This window comes from Thamnophis sirtalis, unplaced genomic scaffold (genome assembly GCF_051295495.1).
Source record: "Thamnophis sirtalis isolate CommonGarterSnake01/CBP01778 unplaced genomic scaffold, rThaSir2_p1.2 scaffold_2, whole genome shotgun sequence".
NCBI classification, from domain to species: Eukaryota; Metazoa; Chordata; class Lepidosauria; order Squamata; family Natricidae; genus Thamnophis; species Thamnophis sirtalis.
The window spans coordinates 62,694,046-62,720,683 of NW_028261382.1; the positions used below are offsets into that span (position 1 = coordinate 62,694,046).

At 43.9% G+C, this 26,638-nt stretch overlaps 1 protein-coding gene across 1 annotated transcript in view; it reads left to right on the forward strand.

The window, feature by feature from the left end:
- Nucleotides 1-26,638, forward strand: part of GALNT9 (polypeptide N-acetylgalactosaminyltransferase 9) — a 140,492-nt gene that overhangs the window by 38,635 nt on the left and 75,219 nt on the right. Inside the window, 1 exon segment of the mRNA XM_087705783.1 lies at nucleotides 6,096-6,276. Within this exon segment, the coding sequence (XP_087561909.1) occupies nucleotides 6,096-6,276 (181 nt within the window).

Sequence of the window (26,638 nt, forward strand, 5' to 3'; positions counted from 1 at the left end):
GTTTGATTCTGACCAGCTCAAAGTTGACAGCCTTCCATCCTTCAAAGATGGGTAAAACGAGGACCCAAATTGTTGGGGGCAAGAGGCTGACTCTGTAAACCGCTTAGAGAGGGCTGTAAAGCGGTATATAAGTCTTAAGTGCTATTGCTATCCTGAGGAACATATCCAGTCAGATGTCTATGGAGTGGTCATGATTGTCCCAAAGGGACTTGTTCAAAAGGCACCTGGGCTTCCTTTCTTTTTGCTTGAAGGTGTTTCACTTCTCATCCAAGAAGCTTCTTCAATTCCCCAGAACTAAAGAAGCTTCTTGGATGAGAAGCAAAATGCCTTCGGGCTCTCCAGTCAGAGAGTAAATGGTCCAATGGCAAGAAGAGTCCTTATGAGGGAAGAGGGAAGAGAGAAACATGCTTGATACGGTTGCCTAGCAGCCCTTCAGGTACCATGGCATTAGCATCTATTCTCTCTCTCTCTGATCTTTGGGTCATCTTTCATCCCAAGAGTCTCAATCCTGCATCTTTGCCCTCCCAAATCTGCTGAGAACACTTAAATATTCCATTCTTCTGAATCATATCTTGAGGTGGGAGTCTTAAAATGAGAAAGAAAGAGAGAGTGGGGGAGGGAGGGAGAAGGAGACGGTGTAAATATATTCGCCACCTATTCGACACAGATATTGCAGATCGAAGGTAACCAAAGAGATCGTAAACGGGATCGTAAACCTGTGAAATGGGAGGTCTGACCTTCACCCACCTAGTAGGAAGCATTTCTTGCAAGCATTCAGGAGTGGGAGGGATGGAACAGTTTTTACCTTTCTGGAAAGTGAAAAGGGAAACACCCATCGAAGCAAAAATAGAAAATGAAAATGAAAAAGCAGTGATCAGAGAAGATGTAGCTGCAGGATTCTCCCCACCCCTTTCTTTTTTAGCTTAAAAAAGAGACAGGAACAAAATGGAATTGTGATTGTGCATAATGCGAACACATCTGCAAACATGACTCTTATAGTTTCAGCCTCATATGTTGCAAAATGGCCCAGCAAAGAAAAAATCGTGAATGGAAAATCTGTTAGAAAGTGAGAAAGATCTATCTATCTATCTATCTATCTATCTATCTATCTATCTATCTATCTATCTATCTATCTCCATCCATCCATCCATCCATCCATCCATCCATCCATCCATCCATCCAGCTATATAGCTAGCCCATCCACTTTTCCATCCCATCCATCCATATCTAGCCACATTCATTTATCCATCCATTCATCCATCACCTATTTTTCATCCCATTAATCAATCCATATCCCTCCACATCCATCCATCCATCAATCCATATCTCTCTCGTTCTATCTCTATCCCATCCATATTTCCATCCTATCCAATCCACCCATCCATCCCCCCCTCTCTCACACTTTATCTATATATCCTATCATCTATACATCTATACTTCCTTCCATCCATCCATCCATCCATCCATCCATCCATCCATCCATCCATCCATCCATCCATATCTATCTATCTATCTATCTATCTATCTATCTATCTATCTATCTATCTATCTATCTATCTATCTATCTATCTATCTATCTATCTATCTATCTGAAAAAGCAGTAATCAGAAAGGATGTAACTGTAGATTTTTAAATTCATTTTTAGCTTTAAAAAAGAGACAGGAACAAACCAGGGATGTGATTGTGCATAATGCGAACATTATGAGAAACAGATAGATCAAAGGGATGGATTTCATATAGTCAAACTGAGATACTGCTACCACCACAGTGATCTTGGTAATAGACCTATCTAGACATTTTTCAAGGGCCAATTGGAAATCCATCTAACGAACGGACTGAACGTCAGTGAGATTTAGAGCTCTTCCCAGGTTGATCAGACCTATGTTGTCTAGTTAGTTAGTTGTCTAGTGTGTGACTAGAGTGTCTGGTGAGTCATCGGATGGATGGATGGAAGACGCATCTCAAATGTTTGCAATGTTTCAGAGTCATCTTCCTGAATAGAATAGAAGAAAATAGCTCAGAGTTAAATTGTAGGGTCCTTGATGCTCTTCTGCACTTTCTTGGAGTTGTTTCATCATGCAACTAGGTAATATCATCAGTATTAGAAGGAAGTGGTGGAGAGGAGGAGGAGGAGAAGAAGGACTCTCAGCTCTTTGGTGCTCCCTGAGCGTGGTCATTTTCTTATAGATGTTTCATCACCCAACTAGGTAACACAATCAATGTTAAAAGGAGTGGGGTTTGCTCTCTTTATATTCTAGTGGCTTCCCAGGTCAATCTTGATAAGGAATATTTGGTAGTCCCTTGATTAGATTGCTGTTTACTGTTTGATTGTTTGTCTGAGTTGGTAGTTCTTTGATTGGGCATTGATGGTCTTCTATTAATCATGGTGTTAAAAGAGAACAAATGCCACTCCTTTCCAACACTGATGATGTTACCTAGTTCGGTAATGAAACATCAGTGAGAAAACAACCAAGCATCAGAGGGCACCAAGGACCCCAAAGGAATCTAGATGGGCAGTTGAGTCTTGGACATTGGGACAATATCCTCCATTTCACTTTAAGGCCAGTAGAGCAGCTTAGGGCGGGAGGACACAATGACTCCATCATCATTATACTTCTATCTCCATTCTCTTAATATGGCCAAGCCAAGTAATTGTCCCATCTGCAAAAATCTTCTTGCTCCAGGGGAGGAAAGCTATGGCAAATCTAGACAGCAGGCTAAAAAGCAGAGACATCACCCAGCCAACAAAAGTGCATCTAGTCAAGGCTTTGGTTTCCCCACTTGCAATGGATGTTGGGCCATAAGGAAGGCCAAGCGCCAAAGAATGGAGGCCTTTGAACTCTGGTGCTAGAGGAGACTCCTGCATTGAGTCCCTTGGACTGCAAGGCCATCCAACTGGTCAGTCCTAGAGGAGATAAACCCTGACTGCTCTTTAGAAGGCCAGATCCTGAAGAGGAAACTCAAAGACTTTGGCCACCTAATGAGAAGGAAGGACTCACTGGAGAAGAGCCCAATGCTAGGAAAGATTGAGGGCAAAATAAGAAAAGGGGATGAGAGAGAAGGAGGTGGCTGGATGGAGTCATAGAAGCAGTTGGCGTGAGCTTAAATGGACTCCAGAGAATGGTAGAGGACAAGAGGGCCTGGAGGAACATTGTCCATGGGGTCACAATGGTTTGGACATGACTTCGCAACTAACAACAACAAAAATCTTCACTTCTAAGGGCCAGGATTGATAGGTGGACAACATTTAATCCAATCTATGTTTGCCGGTTCTGTGAACCCTACTTCTAGCACCTTTTGCATTGACCCATTGTTGACCTTGGTGATCGTCTGTTATTTGTTTATCTTCTTTCAAATTATCTCTTGTAATTAGACTCCAATCTCCTCCTCTCCAGGGGAAGCAGGCTTCAAATGAGGATTGCTTCAAAGCAATTACATGTTGATATTGGAGATCTGTACACATAAAATGTAGTATCACTTCCAATTAAAAAATAGTAATGAATTTTACGTCCTGGGAGACAGAAGGGCTAAGCAATGCTATTGTGTCTACCAGCGCGACTGGGGTACAAGAAGACTGCAGCACAAATCTATCGGCAAGCTTTTTCTTAATGTCTCTGGATTCTCTTGTGAGACCAGATAGATCAACAACCAGGTTCAAAATCTGAAAGCTGTTATAGTTGGATTAACAGAGTTGGAAGGGACCTTGTAGGTCATCTAGTCCAACCCCCACCCAAGCAGAAGGCCCTACACCATTTCTGACAGATGGCAGTCCAATCTCTTCTTAAAGGCCTCCAGTGATGAAGCTGCTACAACTTCTGTTCCATCGGTTGATTGTTCTCACTGTCAGAAAATTCCTCCTTATTTCCAGATTGAATCTCTCCTTGGTCAGTTTCCATCCATTATTCCTTGTTTGGCCTTCGGGTGCTTTGGAAAATAGCTTGACCCCTTCCTCTCAGTGGCAGCCCCTCAAATATTGGATCACTGCTATCATGTCTCCCCTGGTCCTCCTCTTTATGAATTCCAGGATCTAGTTGGGGAATCTGGGAAGGATTTCTGAATCTGTGTGCAGATTGATGTCATGAAGTAAGCAAATATTATTACTTAGGAGTTCCCAAAAGTACTTTTTCAAGAGGTAACTGGACATCCTTTGTTTTTCCTTGAAGACATCTCATTTCTCATCCAAGAAACTTCTCCCGAATGTCTTCAAGGAAAAACGAAGGAAGTCCAGATACTTTCTTGGAAAAGAAAAACCTTTGGGACAACCAGGACCTTCAGGACTGAGAATCTCCACAGACTTTTAGCCATGCTCTTTGGGATGAACATCCTTCCAATGGTGTGGGAGTATGAACAGATTTCCAGGGGAAAATTGCAAACTACAGGAACCATTTGCACCACTCAGGTGACCCTGAGGCCACAGATAAACCTCCAGGTGGTCTCAAGGACTCTTGAAGAATGCAAATGACCAGCTATCTGCAAGGAGTAGAAAACCTTCCATTCCCCACCATCTAGTCAGAGCTGAAGAAGCTTCTTGGATGAGAAGTGAAACGTCTTCAAAGAAAAACAAGAAAGTCCAGTTGCCTCCTGAAAAAAGGCACCTGTGGGACAACCATGACCTGGATGGCTGAGAATCTCCACAGACTGTTACTTAGGAGTGATGGGCAGTAGGACACCATGTTTCTTCCTACAATGACAAAAACCCTTGATTTATTCAATTAACCGCTCTATGATTTACAAAAGAGAGAGAACGAGAGTCTTTATTATGGTTCTTTGCACAGTCGGCCGGGTGTTCAGACTGAATTTGGCATTTTTATCCACCTCTGGAGTGAAATTGATTTCCAGCCAGAGATGTTTGTGATTTTGGCTTAAGCAAAGTTTCTCCTGGGATGGGACAACAGAGAAGGAAGTGGTGGGGGCTCCAATTTTACTATGTGTAGGAGAGGACCAAGCTGAGCCCTAGGAGGAGTCAAGCGTGTCATCCATCTTGAGTTCCTTCACCCCCACAAGAGTCAAGCCTAGCTTGAATTCTGTTGCCTGTTATCTACCACCGATTTGCTTTTACCATTAGTAGTTCTGATTCTATAGCGAGCATACAATAAACCTGTATATTCATTTGAATTGCCTGGACTCTTGATTTCAAGTGCTTGTCTATTGTCTGTCTGTCTGTCTATCATCTAACATCTATCTATTGTATCTATCTATCCATCCATCCATCCATCCATCCATCCATTCATCCATCCAGTACATATCTATCTATCTATCTATCTATCTATCTATCTATCTATCTATCTATCTATCTATCTATCTATCTATCTATCTATCTATCTATCTATCTATCTATCTAGAGCCAAGGTGGCGCAGTGGTTAAATGCAGCACTGCAGGCTACTGCTAGATCAGCAGGTCAGCGGTTCAAATCTCACCGGCTCAGGGTTGACTCAGCCTTCCATCCTTCCGAGGTGGGTAAAATGAGGACCCAGATTGTTGGGGGCAATATGCTGACTCTCTGTAAACCGCTTAGAGAGGCCTGAAAGGCCTATGAAGCGGTATATAAGTCTACTGCTATATTGCTATTGCTATTGCTATTGCTATCTATCTATCTATCTATCTATCTATCATCTATCATCTATCTATCTTTCTGTCTATCCATCCACCCATCTATCCATCCATCCATCTACCCATCCATTCATATAGGAGATGACTATCTATCGCTCTCTCTCTGTCAACAGCATCCATCCATCTATCCATTCATCCCTCAGTCCAACCATCCATATAGGAAATGACCAGGCTGAGCCCGAGGGAGGGATCAAGTGTATCATCAGTCTCGAGTCCCTTCGCACCTACAAGAGATCTAAGTGCAGCCCACCTTGAATTCCATTGATTCTTCTCTTCAGCCATTAGTAGTTCAGATTCTTGTAGAGAGCTTTAGCCATTAGTAGTTCAGATTCTTGTAGAGAGCTTAAGCTTGCAATAAACCTTTATGTTAATTTGAACTGCCTGGACTTCCAGACTTACTCTGCATTTATCACTATAACTCTGACCCACTCCCCTGATTTTCTAAACTAAGTACATCTGTATTTCCTTTTCCCCCCCTTCCCAGGTCTAGCCAAGCCAATGGGATTAGTTGAAGGCCCAGGAGGTTTGGGCCAAGGAGGAATGGCTGCCACACTGAGAGACGACAGCCATGAATCTGAAATGAAATATGAAGAATATGGTTACAATGCGCAACTGAGCGATCGGATTTCCTTGGACAGATCTATTCCAGACTATAGACCCAAAAAGTAAGTAAGCTCTCTATGTGACTAACCATTGGTGAAAATTACTGTACTTGTTTTGCATGGATCCTAAAAGTTGAATGAATTATAGACTGGGAAATTATAATTTCTAGCTATTGTGGCCCACCAACAGCCAGCAGAGCTTGGAGCAGATTCGGACAGTGAGGAGGTTGGGGAGGAACATGGGCCAGTCCTGGAGTCTGGGGAAGGCTCTGATGAGGGCTCTGTGTCAGAGGCAGAGAGGGGGGACAGAGCCATATGCCAGTTATCAGCTGTCTTCAGAGTCAGATATCAGTGAGGTAGACAAACAGCTGGAGCCTGTTCCCAGTATGCGCATGCACAGAGTTGCCAGATGAAGGGAACAACTAAAGAACTTGGGAGTAAGGCCATAGGTCAACGATGAATGGCCCCTCCCAGAAGAAATAAAAGAGGAGTTTGCAGGAGACTATTAGTTCGCTTAATTGGTTCGTGACTCTCCAAGATACCTTGCCAAGTTCTGCAAATCTCGGCCTGGCAGCTCTCCAAGCCAGATGAGGTCTGTGACTGTAAATCCTCCCTGGAAAGACTTTGCTGGATGTGAATGAGCAGAATTCACAGTCAATTAATAAAAGGGCTTTTTGTCGGGACAAGGAGTTTGCTTCATGCTCTTGGGAAGCCTCGGTCAGAACACTAGCATACAAATACTGAAAAATTGTCATCTGTATGGCATTGTTAGGATTCTGATTTTTCTCCTTTGTTTCATACTGTTTTTGCCTGTTTTTTGTTCTTCTTAATTCCTGTAAATATTAACAAGGACATGGTTGGTTTCTTGGATTACAAATTAAGACACTATAGATGGCTACTTGTGTTACATCTGTGGGCTAAGGTGCCTTTTATCTAATATTGCCCTCGCTGTGGCTTTTCCTTCTGTCTCCCAAGCCGATTCCCACACACTTATGGGGCCGTGATGGCAAATCTGTGGCACGTCTGCCAGAGGTGGCATGCAAAGCCCTCTCTGTGGGCACATGCACTGTTGCCAGCTGCTCTTCTGTTTTCTGGCATGCATAGATGTGCCAGCCAGCTGGTCTTAGCGGGCACCAGAGTGGCAGAAAATGGTCTGAAAATGGCCTGAAAATCTGCCAAAACCGCACCCCAAAAAGGCCATTTTCTGGGCCATTTTCTGGTTCTTTTTCAGGCTGGTTTTTGCAGCGCTTGAAAACGGCCCCCAAAACAGCTGTTTTTCAGCTGCTGGTCTTCGTAGGTGCTGGAGCACTGGAAAACGGCCTGAAAACAGCCCAAAAAATGGCCCCAAAACAAGCAGGCTCATCGACCAGCTGCTCTTTGGGTTTCCAGTGCTCTGGCACACACATACACGTGCATTCATGTGCGTTCCCGTTTGGGTGCTCGATGCTGAAAAGGTTTGCCATCACTGTTATAGGGGAAAGAGTGGCTGAGCCTGGGTTGGAGTCAAGAGAGGAACTAGCCTGGAGTCCTTAAGTTCCCACAAATGGTCTAAGTCTCACTCTTCTTGAATTCCATTGGTTCTTATCTAGTGCCATTAATTAATTAATTGGCCTCCTGCTGGCTTTTGAAAACATAAACCTCATGGGCTAAGACCCTCCTTTAAAACATAGCAGTTTAGCTGAAAAATACACTGTGGAAAATGCCTATGTAGTTATTCATATATTAACTGCTGCTAGAATCGTATTTGCACAAAGTTGGAAGAGTGAAGAGATATCCACAGATGAGAATGGGATTAGGAAAACACTAGAATGTGCAGAAATGAACAGATTAATGTTGGCAGTTAAGGAGAAAGAGCAAACGGAATACTTATATGGTATGGGATCTATTTTATCAATGATTAAATAATAAAAATGGGAGTTAGAAACAGGGAAACAAAATAAAGGGGATATGTTCAAAGAGATAAGTAAATATTATGATTAGTAGGTGGACTATTACTATTTTAATATTGTAGAATGAATATGTGAAATATTACTATTTTAATATTGTAGAATTAATAGCAATGTAATGAATGATGTGGCAAATATTGATTATTGTTCAGCAAAGGTATGTGTACCCAGACAACACATTGTTCAACTAAAGATGGAATTATATTATAAATAAAAGTAATTATATACCATGTTTTGGGGAGTATAAAATGCACCTTTCCCCCCCCCACCAAAAAATAGCGTGGAAATGTTGGTGCGTCTTATACACCAAATACAGCTATTTTTGGCCTCCCGAAGCCCCGCCCGCATCCCATTTTTGTGGGCCATTTTTCACAAAAACAGAGGTGTTTGTGCCTTCCCCCAGCCCCCAGGAGCACTCAGCAGGCTTCAGCAGGGCTGGGGGAAGGGAAAAATGTCCCCGTCTTTGTGAAAAACATGCGAAAAATGGCCTGTTTTCCACCCAGACGTTTCTGCTTTCCCCCAGCCCTGCTGAAGCCTGCAGAGTGCTCCTGGGGGCTGGGGAGGACAAAAACTTTCTTACTTACTTCTTTAAAATCTTGGTGCGTCTTATACACATTTTATAGTCCGCAAAATACAGTATATATATATTTAAAAAAACATAGCGGTCTTTGTTCCCCCCCCCCCAAAAAAAAATAAACACCTGTCATACATGGTTTGGTCTACCCGCTTTCCTGAATGAGTAGGCCTCACTTTGGCAGCCATCACAAATGTTTATCCTCACTTGAAGTGAGGTGCGGAAAATATTACAAAGTGAGACATGAATGCCTGACAGGATGAGACACAGGAAGGAAACCTTCCCCTCTTGTTGTTATACAGATAAGTTTCCCCCTCTAGAGCAACTGAAAGCTGAAACGTTTAATTTGTACTGGTTTATTTAGAGATGGTTGTTTGCAGGTTTGAGATGATATTTCAGGGGGACACAACAATATATATTATGGCGGCTGGTTGGAGGCTGCCGAAAACTACTGGAGGTTGCCGAAAAAGCCACTGTTGTTTGCGTTGGCTGTACATGTGCATCCCATTGCCTGCTGCGCCAGAGGGACTTACCTGGGCAACTCCAAGCGGAGTGACGCAGCAGACAATGGGATGTACATGCACAGCCTGCGCAAAGAACAGAGCGGCGATGGCAGTGGCTTTTTCAGTGACTTCCAGTCAGTGGTGGGTTTCAAAAATTGTTCGAACCTATTCTGTGGGTGTGGCCTCCTTTGTGGGAGTGGCTTGCTGCCCATGTGACTGGATGGGAGTGGTCTGCCGCCCATGTGACCGGATATGAAGATGCTGACGACACTTGTCAGAACCACCTTAAATTACCTCACACACAGCGCTGGCATGCATAAGAATATGGTGGAAACTTGTTTTTTAAAAGGCATCTTTGGTTTGCGCTAAAACAACTTCAACACACGCAATGTTCTGATTGCACCACAAACACAGTAGTCATCCTTACCTTTCACAGAGGCACTGAGTTTTATAAATATGAGCATGATAGTGTAGAATAATCATATCCAAGGACCAGTGGTGGGTTTCAAAAAATTTTGGAACCTCTTCTGTAGGTGTGGCCTGCTTTCCAGGTCCACTGGTGGAACCTCTTCTAACCGGTTCGGTAGATTTGACGAACCGGTTCTACCGAATAGGTGCGAACTGGTAGGAACCCACCTCTGCTTCCAGTAGTTTTCGGCAGCCTCCAACCAGCTGCAGCTGCTGGGAAGTGGCTGGCAAACAGGCAGCGACTGGGAGGTTTCTCACAGTCGCACCGAAAAAGAGAGCTTGACTTCCAGAGTCTGAACAAGCCGCTGTGGGAGGAAGGTAAGCCTGAAGAAAAAGGCAGTCTGGGGCAAGGCTGGAGCCAGGGAATGGTACATTCCCTTACCCGGCCAAGGCGGGTGGCAGTTCCTTGGTCTCAGGGTATGGTGTGTCCCTGCCCCTCCACCCCGCCCAAGGCAAAGGGCAAGCGGGCGGCATGCTTACTTACCTTTGGTGAGCTGAGCAGAGCAGGCGAGATGCAGAGGTGACTGGTGAGGCGAGTAGCTGAGCTGCGTGTCGAAGTGAAGGCAACATATATAGGGGTGGAATGGATGGCGTGAGTGTCAAGTGGGCTGGTGGGGTGAGCAAGCAGCACGCGAACGTCAAGTGGGTGGAGTGAAAGAGCAGCGATCAGGTGATTGGGCATGGGGCGGGGCCAGCCAGCGGTCACTACTGGTTCAGCGACCCAGGTCAAATTTCCCCTTTTGGTTTGCACGAACCGGTGTGAACCAGCTGTGTTAGGTAAGCTCCCCATTGGGAGAGCGAGTGCGTTCAGAGAAGCGTTGTGAGAGTTGTGTTGGAGAACATACAAACCAGCATACAGAGACACTGCAATTTAAAATAGGCTTTTACTTTCGTGGAAATAGAGGTATCAGAGTTCATCAAACAGTCCAAGTCATACACGGATAAGACAGTCAGTCATCAACATCTTTCAGTTAAGGGATAATCCAAATAACGTAGTCCAGTATCATATAATCAGTTCAATACTCAAAGTTTACTAGCAGTTGCAAAACTTACAATAGCTCACGGCATTTTCTAACAGCCAGCTTCCAAAAACACTCAGATCAGATCAGCCCAGCATCTAACAAAACAGAGAGCTAACAGTCATTCTGGCTCCCTCTTATGGCCGATTGAGGAAAACAGCAACTAATCACATTTTACAGTATGATTTAAAGAAACAGGTTCAGCATTGCTATATGATTTATATATTGCCAACCCACCGTTAGATTATATTCCTAACAAGCTGAATGCCACTTCTGCCCCACTCCCTTTAGCATTGGTTATGTTACCTAGTTGGGTCAAGAAATGTCTCAAGAAAACCACCAAGCTGAGAGAGCAGCAAGGACTCCATTGTCATTCTCCTCCTCCTCCTCCTCCTCCTCCTCCTCCTCCTCCTCCTCCTCCTCCCCATCTTCAAAAAGAAAGGATTATCAGAGGAATGGTGTATGGGATGAATGGCCGACTCCAGATCAATACCAAATCTATGAAGTCAGTTGAACCTTCGCTTTGAGTCCTGATACACTTCAGAAGGCAGGAGGGAAAATGTTTTAAAGGAACTGACTTCTCCTTCAGTTTTCCCAGCTTGGATGAAAATGAAACCTACGTTCATAAGATCCACTGGATTCCAACGTCAACGAGGGATCGAGCACATTTTGAATCCCGCGTTTGGATTTCAAATGAAGGCTATCTCATTCGGTGTTTTTTTTCCCTTTCTTTTAGCATTCTATCGAATTTTCGTTTGCCTATTATCTCTCTGTTATTCCCCAAGGGCTGCTGGTAGTAATTAAGATCTACATTGCACCCTTTTGTGATATAATTAAACTTGGTGTTTAATTAGAAAGCCCAGCCAGGGCCAAACGAAGAGAAATCAATTTTGTATCTAATGGGCCAAGCAAGGATGGAGGAAAACAGACGGGAAATCTTGAAACGGCATCAAAAATTAAGCTGAAAGCTAACCCTTGACGTTTGCATAAAGCAAACCTGACTGTGAGATTCTGCTTACCAAGGCTTTGCTGCCCCCTTTGCATTTTGGAAGTTAATTATTGGGTTAAAAGGTGTTGGTTGTTTTTTTTTTTTTTTTTTGAATCAGGACAATTTAGCAAACTTCCCAGATCGCTCAGCGGCTCAGAATAAGTCAGTTACAATAGTAGTGAGGAATGTTTGCTCCAATAAAGGTACTCCTTAAGTTACAAGAGTTCATTCAGTTGCAACGACAGTGAAAAAAAAGTTTTTCACACTTACAACCGGTGCAGCTTCCCCAGAATCCTGTGATTTAGATGCTTGGCAACTGGCTCATATTTACGACGGTCGGTCATGTAATCCCCTTTTGCAATCTCCTGAGAAGCAATGTTAAAGGGGGAGCCACATCACAGCCGTGCTACTCCCTTAAGAACTGCAGTGAGTCACTTAAGAACTGTGGGAAGAAACATCACAAAATGCGGCAAAACCCACTTACCTGTCTCACCTAGCAATAGGAATTTGGGTCTCGCTCAACTGTGGTCAAAGGACTATCTGTAGTTTGGCCACCAAATGAGAAGAGGGCTGTAAAGCCATGTACATAAGCCTAAGGGTTCACCGACAAATGCGCGCTCGAGAAAAGTGCGCTGATGAAACCGCGTCGAGAAAACCGCGAGGTCGAAATTGCACCGACGAATGAGTGCAGAAGCACGTTGACAACAGCGTGCCGACAAAAGCGCACCTTCAACAAACAACTAATAACAACCTAATAACCCTAACCCTGAACCTAACCCTAACCCTAACCCTAACCCTAACCCTTACCTTAACTTAAATCGCGCTTTTGTGGGCGCGGTTTTGTCGGCGTGTTGTTGTGGGCGCGTTTATGACATCACGGTTTTTTTTGCTGTGGTTTTGTAGGCACGCTTTTGTCGTGCGCGCATTTGTCGGGTCACAAGCCTAAGTGCTATTGCTCTCATCAGAGCTAGAAAAGAGAGGGGATTCTGGGGGGAGGAGGAGGAGGAGGAAGAGGGGAGGGGGAGGAGGAAGAGGGGAGGAGGAGGAGAAGAAAAAGAAGAAGAGGAGAAAGAGGAGAAGAAAAAGAAGAAGAGGAGAAGGAGAGGAGGAGGAGGAAGAAGAAGAGGAGGAGGAGGAAAAGGAGGAGGAGGGGGAGGAGGAGGAGGAGGAGAAGAAGAATAACAAGAATAACAAATCACCATCATGATATCTCAAACAGCATAAAACATCAACATCTGCTTATCCGAGGTCCTTAGAAAGGACTCAATAGGTGGACAAAAATGTCAAATTCGGTCTGAACATCTGGCTGATTGTCAGCAAACTGATAAGGATAATCTTCTGTTTTTTCTTTAGCATTTGAGAAATTTGGAAGAGAGAGCAAAAGCACACAGCCAAGTTGCAAAGCTGCTGGTTTGCCACGTGTGTGTGTGTGTTTGTGTGTGTGTGTGTGTGTGTGTGTGTGTGTGTGTGTCATATTTTAGTGACACTATATTGAACATTTAAGATCCTTTTTTACAACCAGCGTTCTCAAATCCAACTAGGAAAATTGGTCCCAGAATGAGGGGTGGGGAGGAATCACCATCGTGCTCTTCAAACCAACAAATGGTTAATTCCCCCAAGCCGTCTTGATTTTTAATTATAAATAATGACCGTTTATGTGAGAGCTTTGTGGGACTTTCTCTTGACCATCTGAAAATCATCAGACACGAATTGTAAGACATGCGTAGGATTGCGCTGTGAGTTATTTTAAACTCTATCGGTCTCTTAATGGGACAGAATTGTCGAAGCCAAGAAACGATTTTTTAAAAGAGAATGTATATTTGTTTTGATGTTAACAGTTGACCTGGGAAATTCACACTATTTCAAAGCTTTTTTTGAACATCCTAATCTGCATATTTTTAAGGAGCTACACTTCCATCGGCATTGAGTTTGTTATTTTAATTGGGCCTGAAAATATCATTATAAAAGCACACACACACGCACAATCTGAAAATAAACAATCAAAAAGGCAGAAATCTGCTGCATATAAAATGTTTTCAAGGCAAGGCTATGAACATGTGATAAGTCAAACTGGATTTCTTCCAGAATGGACGTTGCCAAGAAGAGTTATATTTTTCGTGTTTTGCTAAAGGTGGAGGTATAATTTTGCAAGTAGAATCTGTCAATTGAAGTGGAAAATAAGAAGAGACTAGAAAGAACATGAAACTCAAAGACTTTGGCCACCTAATGAGAAGGAAGGACTCCCTGGAGAAGAGCCTCATGCTGGGAATGACGGAGGGCAAAAGAAGAAGGGGATGGCAGAGAAGGAGGGGGCTGGATGGAGTCACTGAAGCAGTCGGTGTGAGCTTCAATGGACTCGGGATGGTAGAGGACAGGAAAGCCTGGAGGAACGTGGTCCATGGTGTCAAGATGTGTCAGACATGACTTCACAACTAACAACAGGAACAACATTGATACAAGTCAGATACAGTTGCCCTGTTCTACGACCTTTCTTGCCACAGCTGTTAAGTGAATCACTGTAGTTGTTAACGAACAGAGTTGTTAAGTGAATCGGGCTTCCCCATTGATTTTGCTTGTTAGCAAAAGGGGGACCACATAACCCCGGGACACTGCAGTCATAAGTATGAATCCGTTGCCAAGCATCTGGATTTTGATCATGTGACCCTGGGGGCACTGCAACGGGGTCATAAGTATGAAAAACAGCAATAGCAATAGCACTTTGACTTATATACTGCTTTACAGTGCTTTTACAGCCCCTCTCTAAGCAGTTTACAGAGACAGTCTCTTGCCCCCAACAATCTGGCTCCTCATTTTACTGATCTCAGAAGGATGGAAGGGAGCTGGTCAGGATCGAACTGCTGGCAGTGGGCAGAATGAGCCTGCAATACTGCATTCTAACCATGGAAGAAAAGGAAGGGAGGGAGGGAGAAAAGAAAGAACAATAGCAATAGCCCTTAGACTTGTATATCACTTCACAGTGCTTTCCAGCCCTCTCTAAGCAGTTTACAGAGTCAGCCTATTGTCCCCCAACAATCTGGCTCCTCGTTTTACCCTCCTCAGAAGGATGGAAGGATGAGTCAACCTTGAACCTGGTGAGATTCAAACTGCCAAATTACAAACAGCTGGCAGTCAGCAGAAGCAGCCTGCAGTACTGCACTCTAACCACTGCACCACCATGGCTTAATTGTCATGTCACTTTTTTCAGTGCCGTCGTAACTTCCAACAGTCACTATAAGAATTGCAGTATGTCAAAAACTACTTGTACTATAAGTCACAAAAAAATGCCCTCCAGATTGCAAGTTAGGGCCACTTTATTTTAGAATGTTCTCTTTAAAAAAAAAGGATTTATCTCTTAATAGTTCTAGCCAGACTCAAATATATACAGCTATTCCTTGACTTACATCCACAGCCGAGATCACAATTTCCATTGCTAAGCAGATAGACATGTCTCTGAAGCATCCTTAGAAGGTGATATCTATTAGGTCGATGGATCATATCAACATGTTGAAGAGTAACCATATTTAGAGGAAAACAAAGATTTAATTGGGCAAGGGTTGCGAGTCAGCAAACAGCATCTCAGCCTGGGGAAGGAGCAAAAAATAAAAAAGACTCCTCAAATAACCTCTCTTTCATTCTGTTTGATATAAGAAGGTTGGAAGGCAAATTTGGTAGGCTGTCAAAATTCTGTTATTACACCCCACAACGACAACAAAAGTGTTCCTGTTATCCTTGCAATATCTGTTTCTTAACCTGGCCTACTTCAAAAAGCTGAGATAGGCATTCTTATAACTGGAACGTAGAATAACAGAGTTGGAAGAGGCCTTGGAAGTCTTCTACTAAACCCCTGCTCAAACATGAGCATTGTGGACAAATGGCTGTCCAGTATCTTCTTGAAAGCCTCCAGTGATGGATCACCCACAACTTCTGGAGATCTTCTTGTCCAATACCTTGCTCAAGTAGGAGACCCTATACCATTTCAGACAAATGGTTGTCTAATTTCTTCTTAGAAACCTCCAGTGATGGATCACCCACAACTTCTGGAGATCTTCTTGTCTAATCCCTTGCTCAAGCAGGAGACCCTATACCATTTCAGACAAATGATTGTCTAATTTCTTCTTAGAAACCTCCAGTGATGGATCACCTACAATTTCCGGAGGCAAGCCGTTCCACTGATTGATTATTCTCAGTGTTAGGAAATTTCTCCTTAGCTCTAGGTTGGATCTCTCTTGAATGATCTTCCACCCATTACTTCTTTCCTTTCCTTCAGGAGCTCTGGAGAATAAGTTGATCTTCTCTTCTCTATGACAAATCCTGGAAGACCACTATCACATCACCCCGAGTCCTTCTCTTCATTAGACTAGACATACCTAGTTCCCTCAATCGTTCATCGTATGGCTTAGCGTCTCGCTAAGTCATACAATGTTCTTCTCTGCACTCTTTCTAGGGTCTCAATATCTTTTTATATCGTAGTGACCAAAATTGGATGCAGTGTTCCCTGTGCAGTCTCACCAGTGCAGTGGAAAGTGGTACTATCACTTTACGTGATCTTGCAAATTCAGAAACCAGCACACTTGGCTACCCACAAGTTTTTCATTGCCTGAACTCAGTAACATAACAGATTAACAGAGTTGGAAGGGACCTTGTAGGTCATCTAGTCCAACCCCCCGCCCAAGCAGGAAACCCTACACCATTTCTGACAGATGGCAATCCAGTCTCTTCTTGAAAGCCTCCAGGGATGAATCTCCCACAACTTCCGAAGGCAACTTCTGTTCCTACTGGTTGATTGCTCTCACTGAAAGAAAATTCCTCCTTATTTCTAGGTTGAATCTCTCCTTGGTCAGTTTCCATCCATTCTTCCTTCTCTGGCCTTTGGGTGCTTTGGAAAATAGCTTGACCCCCTCCTCTCTGTAGCAGCCCCTCAAATATTGGAAGACTGCTATCATGTCTCCCTTGGTCCTTCTCTTCACTAGACTAGCCATGCCCAGTTCCTGCAACTGCTCTTCATATGTTTTAGCCTCCAGTCCCCTAATCATATAGGGGATATGAATATAGGGATGCGGTAGCTCAGTGGCTAAGATGCTGAGCTTGTTGATCAGAAAAGTAGGCACTTAGACAGTTCGAATCACTAGTGCCGCGTAACAGAGTGAGCTCCCGTTACTTGACCCAGCTTCTGCCAACCTAGCGGTTCGAAAGAACATAAAAAAGCAAGTAGAAAAATAGGAACAACCTATTTTAGTCATTTAGTCATACTGGCCACATGACCAAGGAGACGTCTTTGGGCAGTGCTGGCTCTTCAGCTTTGAAACGGAGATGAGCACCATCCCCTAGAGCCAGAAATGACTAGCACATATGTGCAAGGAGAACCTTTACCTTTACCTTACCCCTATTCCTCTTGGTTGTTCTTCTCTGCACTCTTTCTGGAGTCTCAACATCTTTATAGCGTGGCAACCAAAACTGGATGCAGTATTCTAGGTGTGGCCTTACTAAGGCTTTATAGAGTGGTATTAGTACCTCCCTTGATTTTTTTTTAATATAGATTTTTATTTTTAGTACCTCCCTTGATCTTGATTGTATCCCTCTGTTAATGCAATTTAGGATTGCATTGGCTTTTTTGGCTGCCTCTGAACACTGCTGGCTCATATTTAGCTGGTTGTCCACTAAAAGGCCAAGATCCCTCTCACAGTTATTGCCATTAAGCCCATTTCACCTCAGTTTCTGATGTTTTCATGGAGACATCTTCATGGGGACACCTTACAAGTCATGATGGAAGTGGTTTGATATTCTTTTTATTTTATCATCAGTTCTACTCTCCTGGCAACTCCAGAAGACCTCCATCCAAGAGCTAACCAGGACTGATCCTGCTTACGGTGGCTTCTGACCCTGGAAAAAAACTGTACTAGAGGTTGTTACTCAGTGGTGGGTTTCAAAAATTGTTTGAACCTACTCTGTGGGTGTGGCCTCCTTTGTGGGAGTGGCTTGCTGCCCATGTGACCGGATATGAAGATGCCGACGACACTTGTCAGAATCACCTTAAATTACCTCGCACACAGCATTGGCATGCATAAGAATATGATGTAAGCTTGTTTTTTAAAAGGCATCTTTGGTTTGCGTTAAAACAACTTCAACACACGCAATGTTCTGATTGCACCACAAACGCAGTAGTCATCCTTACCTTTCACAGAGGCACTGAGTTTTATAAATATGAGCATAATAGTGTAGAATAATCATATCCAAGGACCAGTGGTGGGTTTCAAAAATTTTTGGAACCTCTTCCGTAGTTTTGGCCTGCTTTCCGGGTCCACTGGTGGAACCTCTTCTAACTGGTTCGGTAGATTTGACGAACTGGTTCTACCGAATAGGTGCGAACTGGTAGGAACCCACCTCTGTTGTTACTTCTAGAGACTGAGGGACTCTTACTTAGAAACTATTCTTATTGAATTCAATGGGCCTTTTCTGCTGAAAGCATGTGTGGTTTTATAGAGCTTAGCTGGCCATCATCATTTTGGAAGGAAGATGAAACACTGATGTAAAGAAATTGTGCCATTTATTGTTTCAGAGATAATTGGTTGCATTTTCCCAGCGCCTGAAGTGTTTGGCTTTTCGTGAGGAAATATTTGTTCGACGGAATAATAAGTTTTATATTTCCATGGTTCTTATTATGCTCTGACCTACGGCGGAGACAGTAAACAGATGCAAATTTGTGCCAACGAGGCTTAAATTGGTTTCGGCTATAATTCCCTTTTTCCGCAAGGAGCCCAGGGAAATGTAGCTCAGTCAGGAGCTAAGGGGAAAAGGGGATTTTCAACAACTTCATTGTATGGTCGTTCCTCAGACTGCAGGAAAGGGATTGGCAGGCTTTCGGGGTGAATTAGCACATCTGGAATCAGAGAAGTAAGATGGGATGGACACCTGCACAAAATGGCCCTGGTTTGAAAGAATGGAGATGTATTTCAACTTCTGTGGACCTCAGATATGTATTTGATGAATACAGCTGAACTATCTTCCCACTTTATTTTTGGTTTGAAAAGTTTTTTGTTTGTTATTTTCTTACATACAATTATAGGTATACATTCACATACGGTACTTATTCTTCTTCTTTACATTTGACATTTTTGTACATTTGTTAAAAGGTTACAATATACAGTGTGGGTTGCTTTATTTACCATCTTCTTCTATTTTAATGCCACCTTATTTTCCCTTTCTTTCCCCCCGCCCTCCCTTCTCTACTTTCTTCCCTTCCTTCCTCCTCTCCTTTCCCTTACTTCTTCCTGTACCTCTCCCCTACTCCTACTCTTTCCCTTCCTACCCTCTCTTCTTCTCTTTCTCTCCCTTCCACGCTCCTCTCCTTACCTCTTTATTCCTTCCCTCCTCTTCCTCTCCTCCTCTCTCCCTTTCTTTTTCTGTTGTTATAGGTGCCTCTTTCAAATCTCAATTTATGTTTTCTTGGAATGGTATTTCCGCAAACCCAAATATAGTTTAGTATCATTTCTTATTCACTTTCCTTCGCTAATCTATTCTATGTTTTTCTTTTTATATCTCACTCTTGAATATATACATCTTCGCTCTTTCTGTGGGGAAGTCCTGTTTTCAAGAAAGCATAGGAGAAGAAACTCCTGCCATTTTGTTTTCTAAGATATTGGCATTGAACCACTACCTCCTATTCTCCTCCTCCTCCATCTCCTTCTCCCTCATCTCCTCTTCTCCTCCTCCTTTGTTCTGGCCCACTGGCAGCCAGTAGAACTGGAAGCAGAGTCAGACAGTGAGGAGATTGGGGAGGAACATGGGCCAGTCCTGGGGGCTGATGGAAGCTCAGACAAGGGCTCTGCATTGGAGGCAGAGAGGGAGCTAGACAGCAGTGAGGCAGAAGAACAGCTGGAGTCTGTTCCCAGTGTGCGCCTCTGCAGAGCTGCCAGAAGACAAGAACAACTAAGAAAGCATGGTTGACTTGGGAGTAAAGACACATCTTGGAGGTGATTGGCCCCTCCCATAGGAAACAAAAGAGGAGTGAATGGGGAGGGGGCTTTTGCAGGAAACAATTTGTTCCTTTGGTCGTTTCAAGAATGGAAAGTTCTGTTTGTGACTATATGAGCCTCTGTGCCAAGTGTTGCCTTGCCTCGTATTTGGAAACTAGCTATCTGGCAGCTCTCCAAGCGAGATAAGGTTCGTGTTGATAAATATTCCTCTGAAAGACTGTTTGCTAAGCCTTGCTGACTGTGAATGAAAGGAATTCATAGTCGTGTAAATAAAAGAGGTTTGCCGGGACCAAGACTCTACTTTTTGCTTTTTAAGGAAGCCTTCATCAGAACATCCTCATCCTCCTCTCTGCAAACTCCACTCCCTAATAATGTTACCTATTTGAATAATGAAACATCTGCAAGAAAACTCCTAAGCTCAGAGAGTACCAAGGATCCCACAGTCGTTGTCGTCCACCTCCTCCACCTCCTCCTACTCCTCCATCTCTACTGTTATGAAAAAATATCCTCCTTCTCCTTTTCCTTTTTTTCCCTTCTCTTCCTTCTCCTTCTCCTCTTCCTTCTCTTTCCTCCTCCCCTTCCTCCCCTCCTCTTTCTCTTTCTCCCACTCTCTCCTCCTTCCCCTCCTCCTTGCATTTCTCCTTCTCTTTCTCCCTGAACTATTTCTGCAATTAAAGAAACACTGGAGATGACATTTTACTTTGAACTAATTTTATTCCAGCTAGTTAAAAGAATGTATTTTCAACCGTCAGTTATGATTAGAGCTTGGGGACTTCTCCAATTCTTCAGGAAACATGAAAAGCATTACCAAATCAAGGATGATACAATCCAGGGCTGAGAGAGACATTATTGCATGTGTAGGGAAAGGACACAGTGGCCCAGTGGCTAAGATGCTGAGATTGTTGATCAGAAAGGTCAGCAGTTCGGTGGTTCGAATCCCTAGTGCTGCATTACGGAGTGAGCTCCCGTGACTTGTCCCAGCTTCTGCCAACCTAGCAGTTCGAAAGCACATAAAAAATGCAAGTAGAAAAATAGGAACCACCTTTGGTGGGAAGGGAACAGCACTCCGTGCGCCTTCGGTATTGAGTCATGCCGGCCACATGACCACGGAGACGTCTTCGGATAGTGCTGGCTCTTTGGCTTTGAAACAGAGATGAGCACCGCCCCCTAGCGTGGGAACAACTAGCACATATGTGCGAGGGGAACCTTTCCCTTTTGGGGGGGGCAGAGCTTTTGAAGAGATGCTCTCACTTACAGCACAATGGTACAAGTCTACATTTTGGGGGTCAATCCAGCATTCCTGAGAAGGGAAGGTTTAAGTGACTTCTCATCCCAGAAGCCATCAGAAAATTATCCCCTACACTATATTCTAGGGACAAGTAGTTCTAGCAATTTTTCCTTTCAACAGCATTTCTTACAAAATTGCAAGGCAGTGGTTATTTTCTTTTTTTTTCCCCTGTAAGTTTGGGTTTTGACTTTTTCTGCATGATTCAGCTTACCAAAGCAGGAGTGACCTGCTGAGTAAATTATATATAAGACCTGAAAATTGAGGTGCCTAAAATATTAATGTCTTTGCATGGTAGCAATATCTTCTGAACCAACCCCCACTCTGCCTCCCCCAACTCCCATCCTCCAATCTCTAGCTGAAAAAAGAGGGTTTTTTCAGTCTTTGCTTAGTCAACAATTCATGTCCTTTGTACACTGTAGAGATCAGCCATGGACAGCTAAGGTCTTCTGCTCTGTCAGATGAAACGTTAAGGAAAGTCATAAGCTAAGAATGGAACCAAACTTTTGATGCAAATCAAAAATCAAGTCACCCATCTAATTAAAACTCCCTTTTGATGACTCTGTAATCTCTTCATTTGGGCTAGAGTTTGAGCACCTGGATGGAACTGGGTGTTTGCAGCCGGATGCCCTTCCTGATGCCTATGTGGAGTTCACAGCAGATATTTTCTCTCTCAACCTTCCAAGGAGGAGTGAGCTTCTTCACCACTACGCTACCATGCCACTCACAATCAATCTAACTAGGGTAGATTAGAAACCCTGCCATTCACACATACTGGTTTGTGTGAAAGTTAGTTAGGATGAGGGATGTGTTTGTTTCTTTCCCCTGTTTGCATGATTTTTGTGTTGAATACATTGAGTGTTTGCTCATGACTCAAGATATTGTAAGGTAAAAGGTAACATTTCCCCTCACACATACAGTACGTGCTAGTCGTTCCTGACTCCAGGGGGCAGTGCTCATCTCCATTTCAAAACCAAAGAGCCAGCCCTGTCCGAAGACGTGTCTGTGATCATGTGGACAGCATAACTAAACACCGAAGGAACACGGAAAGTGGTGGCTCAGTGGCTAAGATGCTGAGCTTGTTGATCACAAAAGTCAGCAGTTCAGCGGTTCGAATCCCTAGTGCCGCGTAACGGAGTGAGTTCCCGTGACTTGTCCCAGCTTCTGCCAACCTAGCAGTTCGAAAGCAGTTAAAAAATGCAAGTAGAAAAATAGGGAATACCTTTGGTGGGAAGGTAACAGCGTTCCATGCACCTTTGGCATTTAGTCACGCTGGCCACATGATCACGGAGACATCTTCAGACAGCGCTGGCTCTTCGGCTTTGAAACGGGAATGAGCACCGCCCCCTAGAGTCAGGAACAACAGCACATATGTGCAAGGGGAACCTTTACCTTTACTAATCTAGCTGCCATTATCAAATTTACAATCAATTCCTTTTTTTCTTTCGACCTCCAACTTTTTCAAAGCAAGGTCCAAAAATCAAACTGGTGGATGATGCTTGAGAAGGGGGGGGGAATGTTTTAGCATCTTGAGCACAATTGCTTTAGAAAATTGCTGAGGTCGCACATCCAGATTAGGAACAAATTTTAATGCGGTGTTTTGTTTTACGAAGCTTATTATGGACGCCGATGAACGAAGGGTGTGTGTTGCAATCGGAGAATTTGAAGACGGATCTAAAGCAACAGCGAATTCAATCAAGGGCTCTTCAGGTGAACCTCAATTGCCATTAGACCCAGTCAGCATAGCTAATTTGGCAAGCATTAGGTTCCTGCTGCTGGTTTCATGCCTAATGTGCCCAACTGCCACATTTCTAATAGAAATCCTTTATGCCTGCCTGGATAACTGGCAATGCCTGAACTTCTCTGGGTGAAGTTAAACTATTCTCCAATGGGTAGGGGTTTTGGTGGTTTTTTAAAACCACCAAATGAAGAATAGAACAACAGAATTGGAAGGGACCTTGGAGGTCTTCTAGTCCAACCCACTTCTTAGGCAGGAAATACTACACCACTTCAGACAAATGGTTATTCAATCTCTTCTTTAAAACTTCCAGTGTTGGAGCATCCACAACTTCTGGAGGCAAGTTGTTCCGCTGATTAACTATTCTAAATGTCAGGCAATTTCTTCTTAGTTCTAGGTTGCTTCTCTCCTTGATTAGTTTCCACCCATTGCTTCTTGTTCTGCCCTCAGGTGCTTTGGAGAATAGCTTGACTCCCTCTTCTTTGTGGCAGCCCCTGAGATATTGGAAGACTGCTATCATGTCACCCCTGGTCCTTCTTTTCATTAAATTAGGCATGCCGAGTTCCGGCAACCATTCTTCATATGTTTTGTCCTCTAGTCCCCTGATCATCGTGGTTGCTCTTCTCTGCAATCTTTCTAGAGTCTCCACATCTTTTTTTATACTGTGGCGACCAAAACTGGATGCAGTATTCCAAGTGTGGCCTTATCAAGGCCTTATAAAGTGGTATTGACACTTCATGCGATCTTGAGTCTATCCCTCTGTTGATGCAGCCTAGAACTGTGTTGGCTTTTTTGGCAGCCAACAAGGGAAGGCTTTGGCAAGAGAAGGCTCCTTGTGAAATATACATGTCCTTCAAGGGAGACCTGGCCCTCAAATGTTTTTATGTACGACTTCAATGAAATGAAACCAGACTGGCAAATAATTGAATTCTTTTCTTTCTTAGGTCCCAATTCTAACCCACTGCATTACGGACGACCCTCTATCCTAAATGGGAGAGGGTCCCCTGCTTGAGGGAAGGGTTGGATTAGGAAACCTCCAAGGTCCCGTCTGTCATTCTGTTCTCTCTCCTAATGTCTTGTCGGGGCTTGGAAACAGCCTCTCCTTCCCATGAACATGCCTCTAGATTCGTGGTGGTGCAGTGGTTAGAGTGCAGTCCTGCAGGTTAATTCTGCTGAATGCTGACTGCCTGCACCTCAGCAGTTTCAGTCTCACCGGCTCAAGGTTAACACCGCCTTCCATCCTTCCGAGGTCGTTAAAAGGAGGACCCACATTGTTGGGGACAAGAGGCTGACTCTGTAAACTGCTTAGAGAGGTCTGTAAAGCACTGGGAAGCGGTGTATAAGTCTGTGCTAATGGTAATTCTTCCTTTTCTCCTTCCTTCATTCTATGCATCTGTCCATCCATAATGCACAGTGGTTAGAATGTAATATTACAGGCTAATTCTGCCACAGCCAGCAGTTCGATTTTCACTGGCTCAGGGTTGACTCAGCCTTCCATCCTTTCAAAGGTGGTAAAATGAGGACCCAGTTTGTTGGGGGCAAGAGGCTGACTCTGTTAACCGCTTAGAGAGGGCTGGAAAGCACTGTGAAGCGGTATATAAGTCTACATGCTAGTGCTATTGTTCTTCCTTTTCCCCTTCCTTCCTTCCTTCCTTCCATCCATCCATCCATCCATCCATCCATCCATCCATCCATCCATCCATCCATCGTACACAGTGGATAGAATGCAGTATTGCAGGCTAACTCTGCCGACAGCCAGCAGTTCGATCCTGACTGTTGATAAAATGAGGATAGCTGGCTCAGGGTTGACTCAGCCTTCCATCCTTTCAAAGTTGGTGAAATGAGGACCCAGATAGTTGGGGGCAATGTGCTGACTCTGTAAACCACTTAGAGGGGGCCTGTAAAGCACTGTGAAGCAGTATATAAGTCTTAAGTGCTGTTGCTATTGCTATCTCCTAAATGTCCACAAGCTTTTCCATTAGCTCATTCACTCTGCACTGTAATGGTTGATTATTTTCTTCCTTTCTTTGTTTTTTTTCCTGAAAGATTCTTCAGGTGTGGTGGTAGTGGTGGAAAATCATTGGAAATTGAATAAATGCTTGGAACCTGCCCTCAATGCCTTTGCAGGGTACCTTGCGGTCTTCCATACCCAATCAGGAGTGGGCTGATGGGGGTTAGCAGGAGTTCGGGAGAACCTCTAGCTGTGCAGTTTGGAGAACACCCAAATCCCACTCCTGGCTGGCCTCGCCCTCCCTTCCTCTCCAAGGAGTCCCCACGTAGCCCGTCTTGGATGCAGGTAAGTGCAGGGGGCTCACGGAGGCTCAGGGACGGTGAAAAGCAGGCCTACTGGAAGTTTGGGAAGGCCCATTTCCAGCCTCCAGGGGGCCTCCAGAACCCGGGGGAGGCCATTTTCACCCTCCCAGAGGCTCGAGAAAAGCCTCCGGAGCCCATAGAGGGCAAAGGAGGGCAACTAGGCCACCCCCACCATAGCCACACCCACCAGCAACCAGGCAGAGAACTCCTAGCTGAATTTTGTTTTTGAAAAAAGTATTTCATTTTTATTTCTCATACATACATTCACAAATATACAATCTCATAACTATTATTAGTAATATGTGTTATCTTTTGACATTGATAACAATTTTTCTCCCCTAAAATTAAAAATATAATTGAGATTGCTTTTCTACCATACCATACACCCATCTTATTTTACAACAACCCTACTTCTAAATTTCTTCCTTCCTTCCCTTCTTCTCTCCTTCTCTCCTTTATTCTTTCCTCCTTTCCCTTCTTTTCTTCCCCTTCCTTTCCCCCATTCCTCCCTTCTTCTCCCCTTTCCTACCCTCTCTCCTCTTACTTCCCCTCCATTTCTTCCTCTCCCTTTTCCTTTCTTCTTTCCCTCTCCTTTCTCCTCTCCTCTTCCTGCTTTTCCCTCTACTCCTCTCTCCATTCCCTCTTTCCGTTGTTGTCTTTAGATATTTTCTTTTTCAATCTGGTGTATTTTCGGGATGGCGTTCCCCCTTCTGAAATTTTTGAAGCCCACCCTGCTGTCTTCCCACCCCCAAATAGAAGTACCTAATAGTTTAAAAAAAAGTGAGGAAAAAAACCCCATGATCATTATGTTGAAGTGTTGAGCGAAGAGGTCAGTGAATTTGACAAGAGGAAAGAAAGTCATTTCCCTGGGGATCATTAGCCGTATTTTAGAGAACAGGCTCTGTAATTGCTATGGTAATTGGGCTCTGGAATTGCCTGTGAGAGCATGTCGGTTATTTTTAATGTTAATTTCTGTGCAAGGGCAAGAGCCGGAGTGTGACTTTCATGAGGTGTGCGTCGCAGGAAATGTCAAAAGGGGCCTTGATGAATCCGATCAAAAAACTCACCTGGTCTATTAAACTGTCACAATCCCAGCCAGGGGTTGCACGTTCCCATTTTACCCCTGAGGGCTATTTATTCTCACGAATGGATTGATCCTTTGACCTCTGCCTTGCAATTGGGAGGATATCAGCCGATATCTGAAGGGAGAGTGACTTTTTTTCCCGAAGAGCGGATGTCTGTGATAGCTGGGATAGAAAGGTTCTGACTGAGGCTTCCCGAGAGCCTGAAGCAAACTTCTTGTCCCGTCAAAAAACCCTTTTATTAATTTGCTGTGAATTCTGCTCATTCATATCCAGCAAAGTCTTTCAAGGGAGGATTTACAGTCACAGACCTTATCTGGCTTGGAGAGCTGCCAGGCTGATATTTGCAAAACTTGGCAAGGAGTCTTGGAGGGTCACGAACCAATTAAGCAAACTAATTGTCTCCTGCAAACTCCACTCCCCTTTTGCTCCTCTTTATTTCCTCTGGGAGGGGCCATTCATTGTCCACCTGTGGCCTTACTACCAAGTCGACCCCTGTTCTTTAGCTGTTCCCTTCGTCTGGCAGCTCTGTGCAT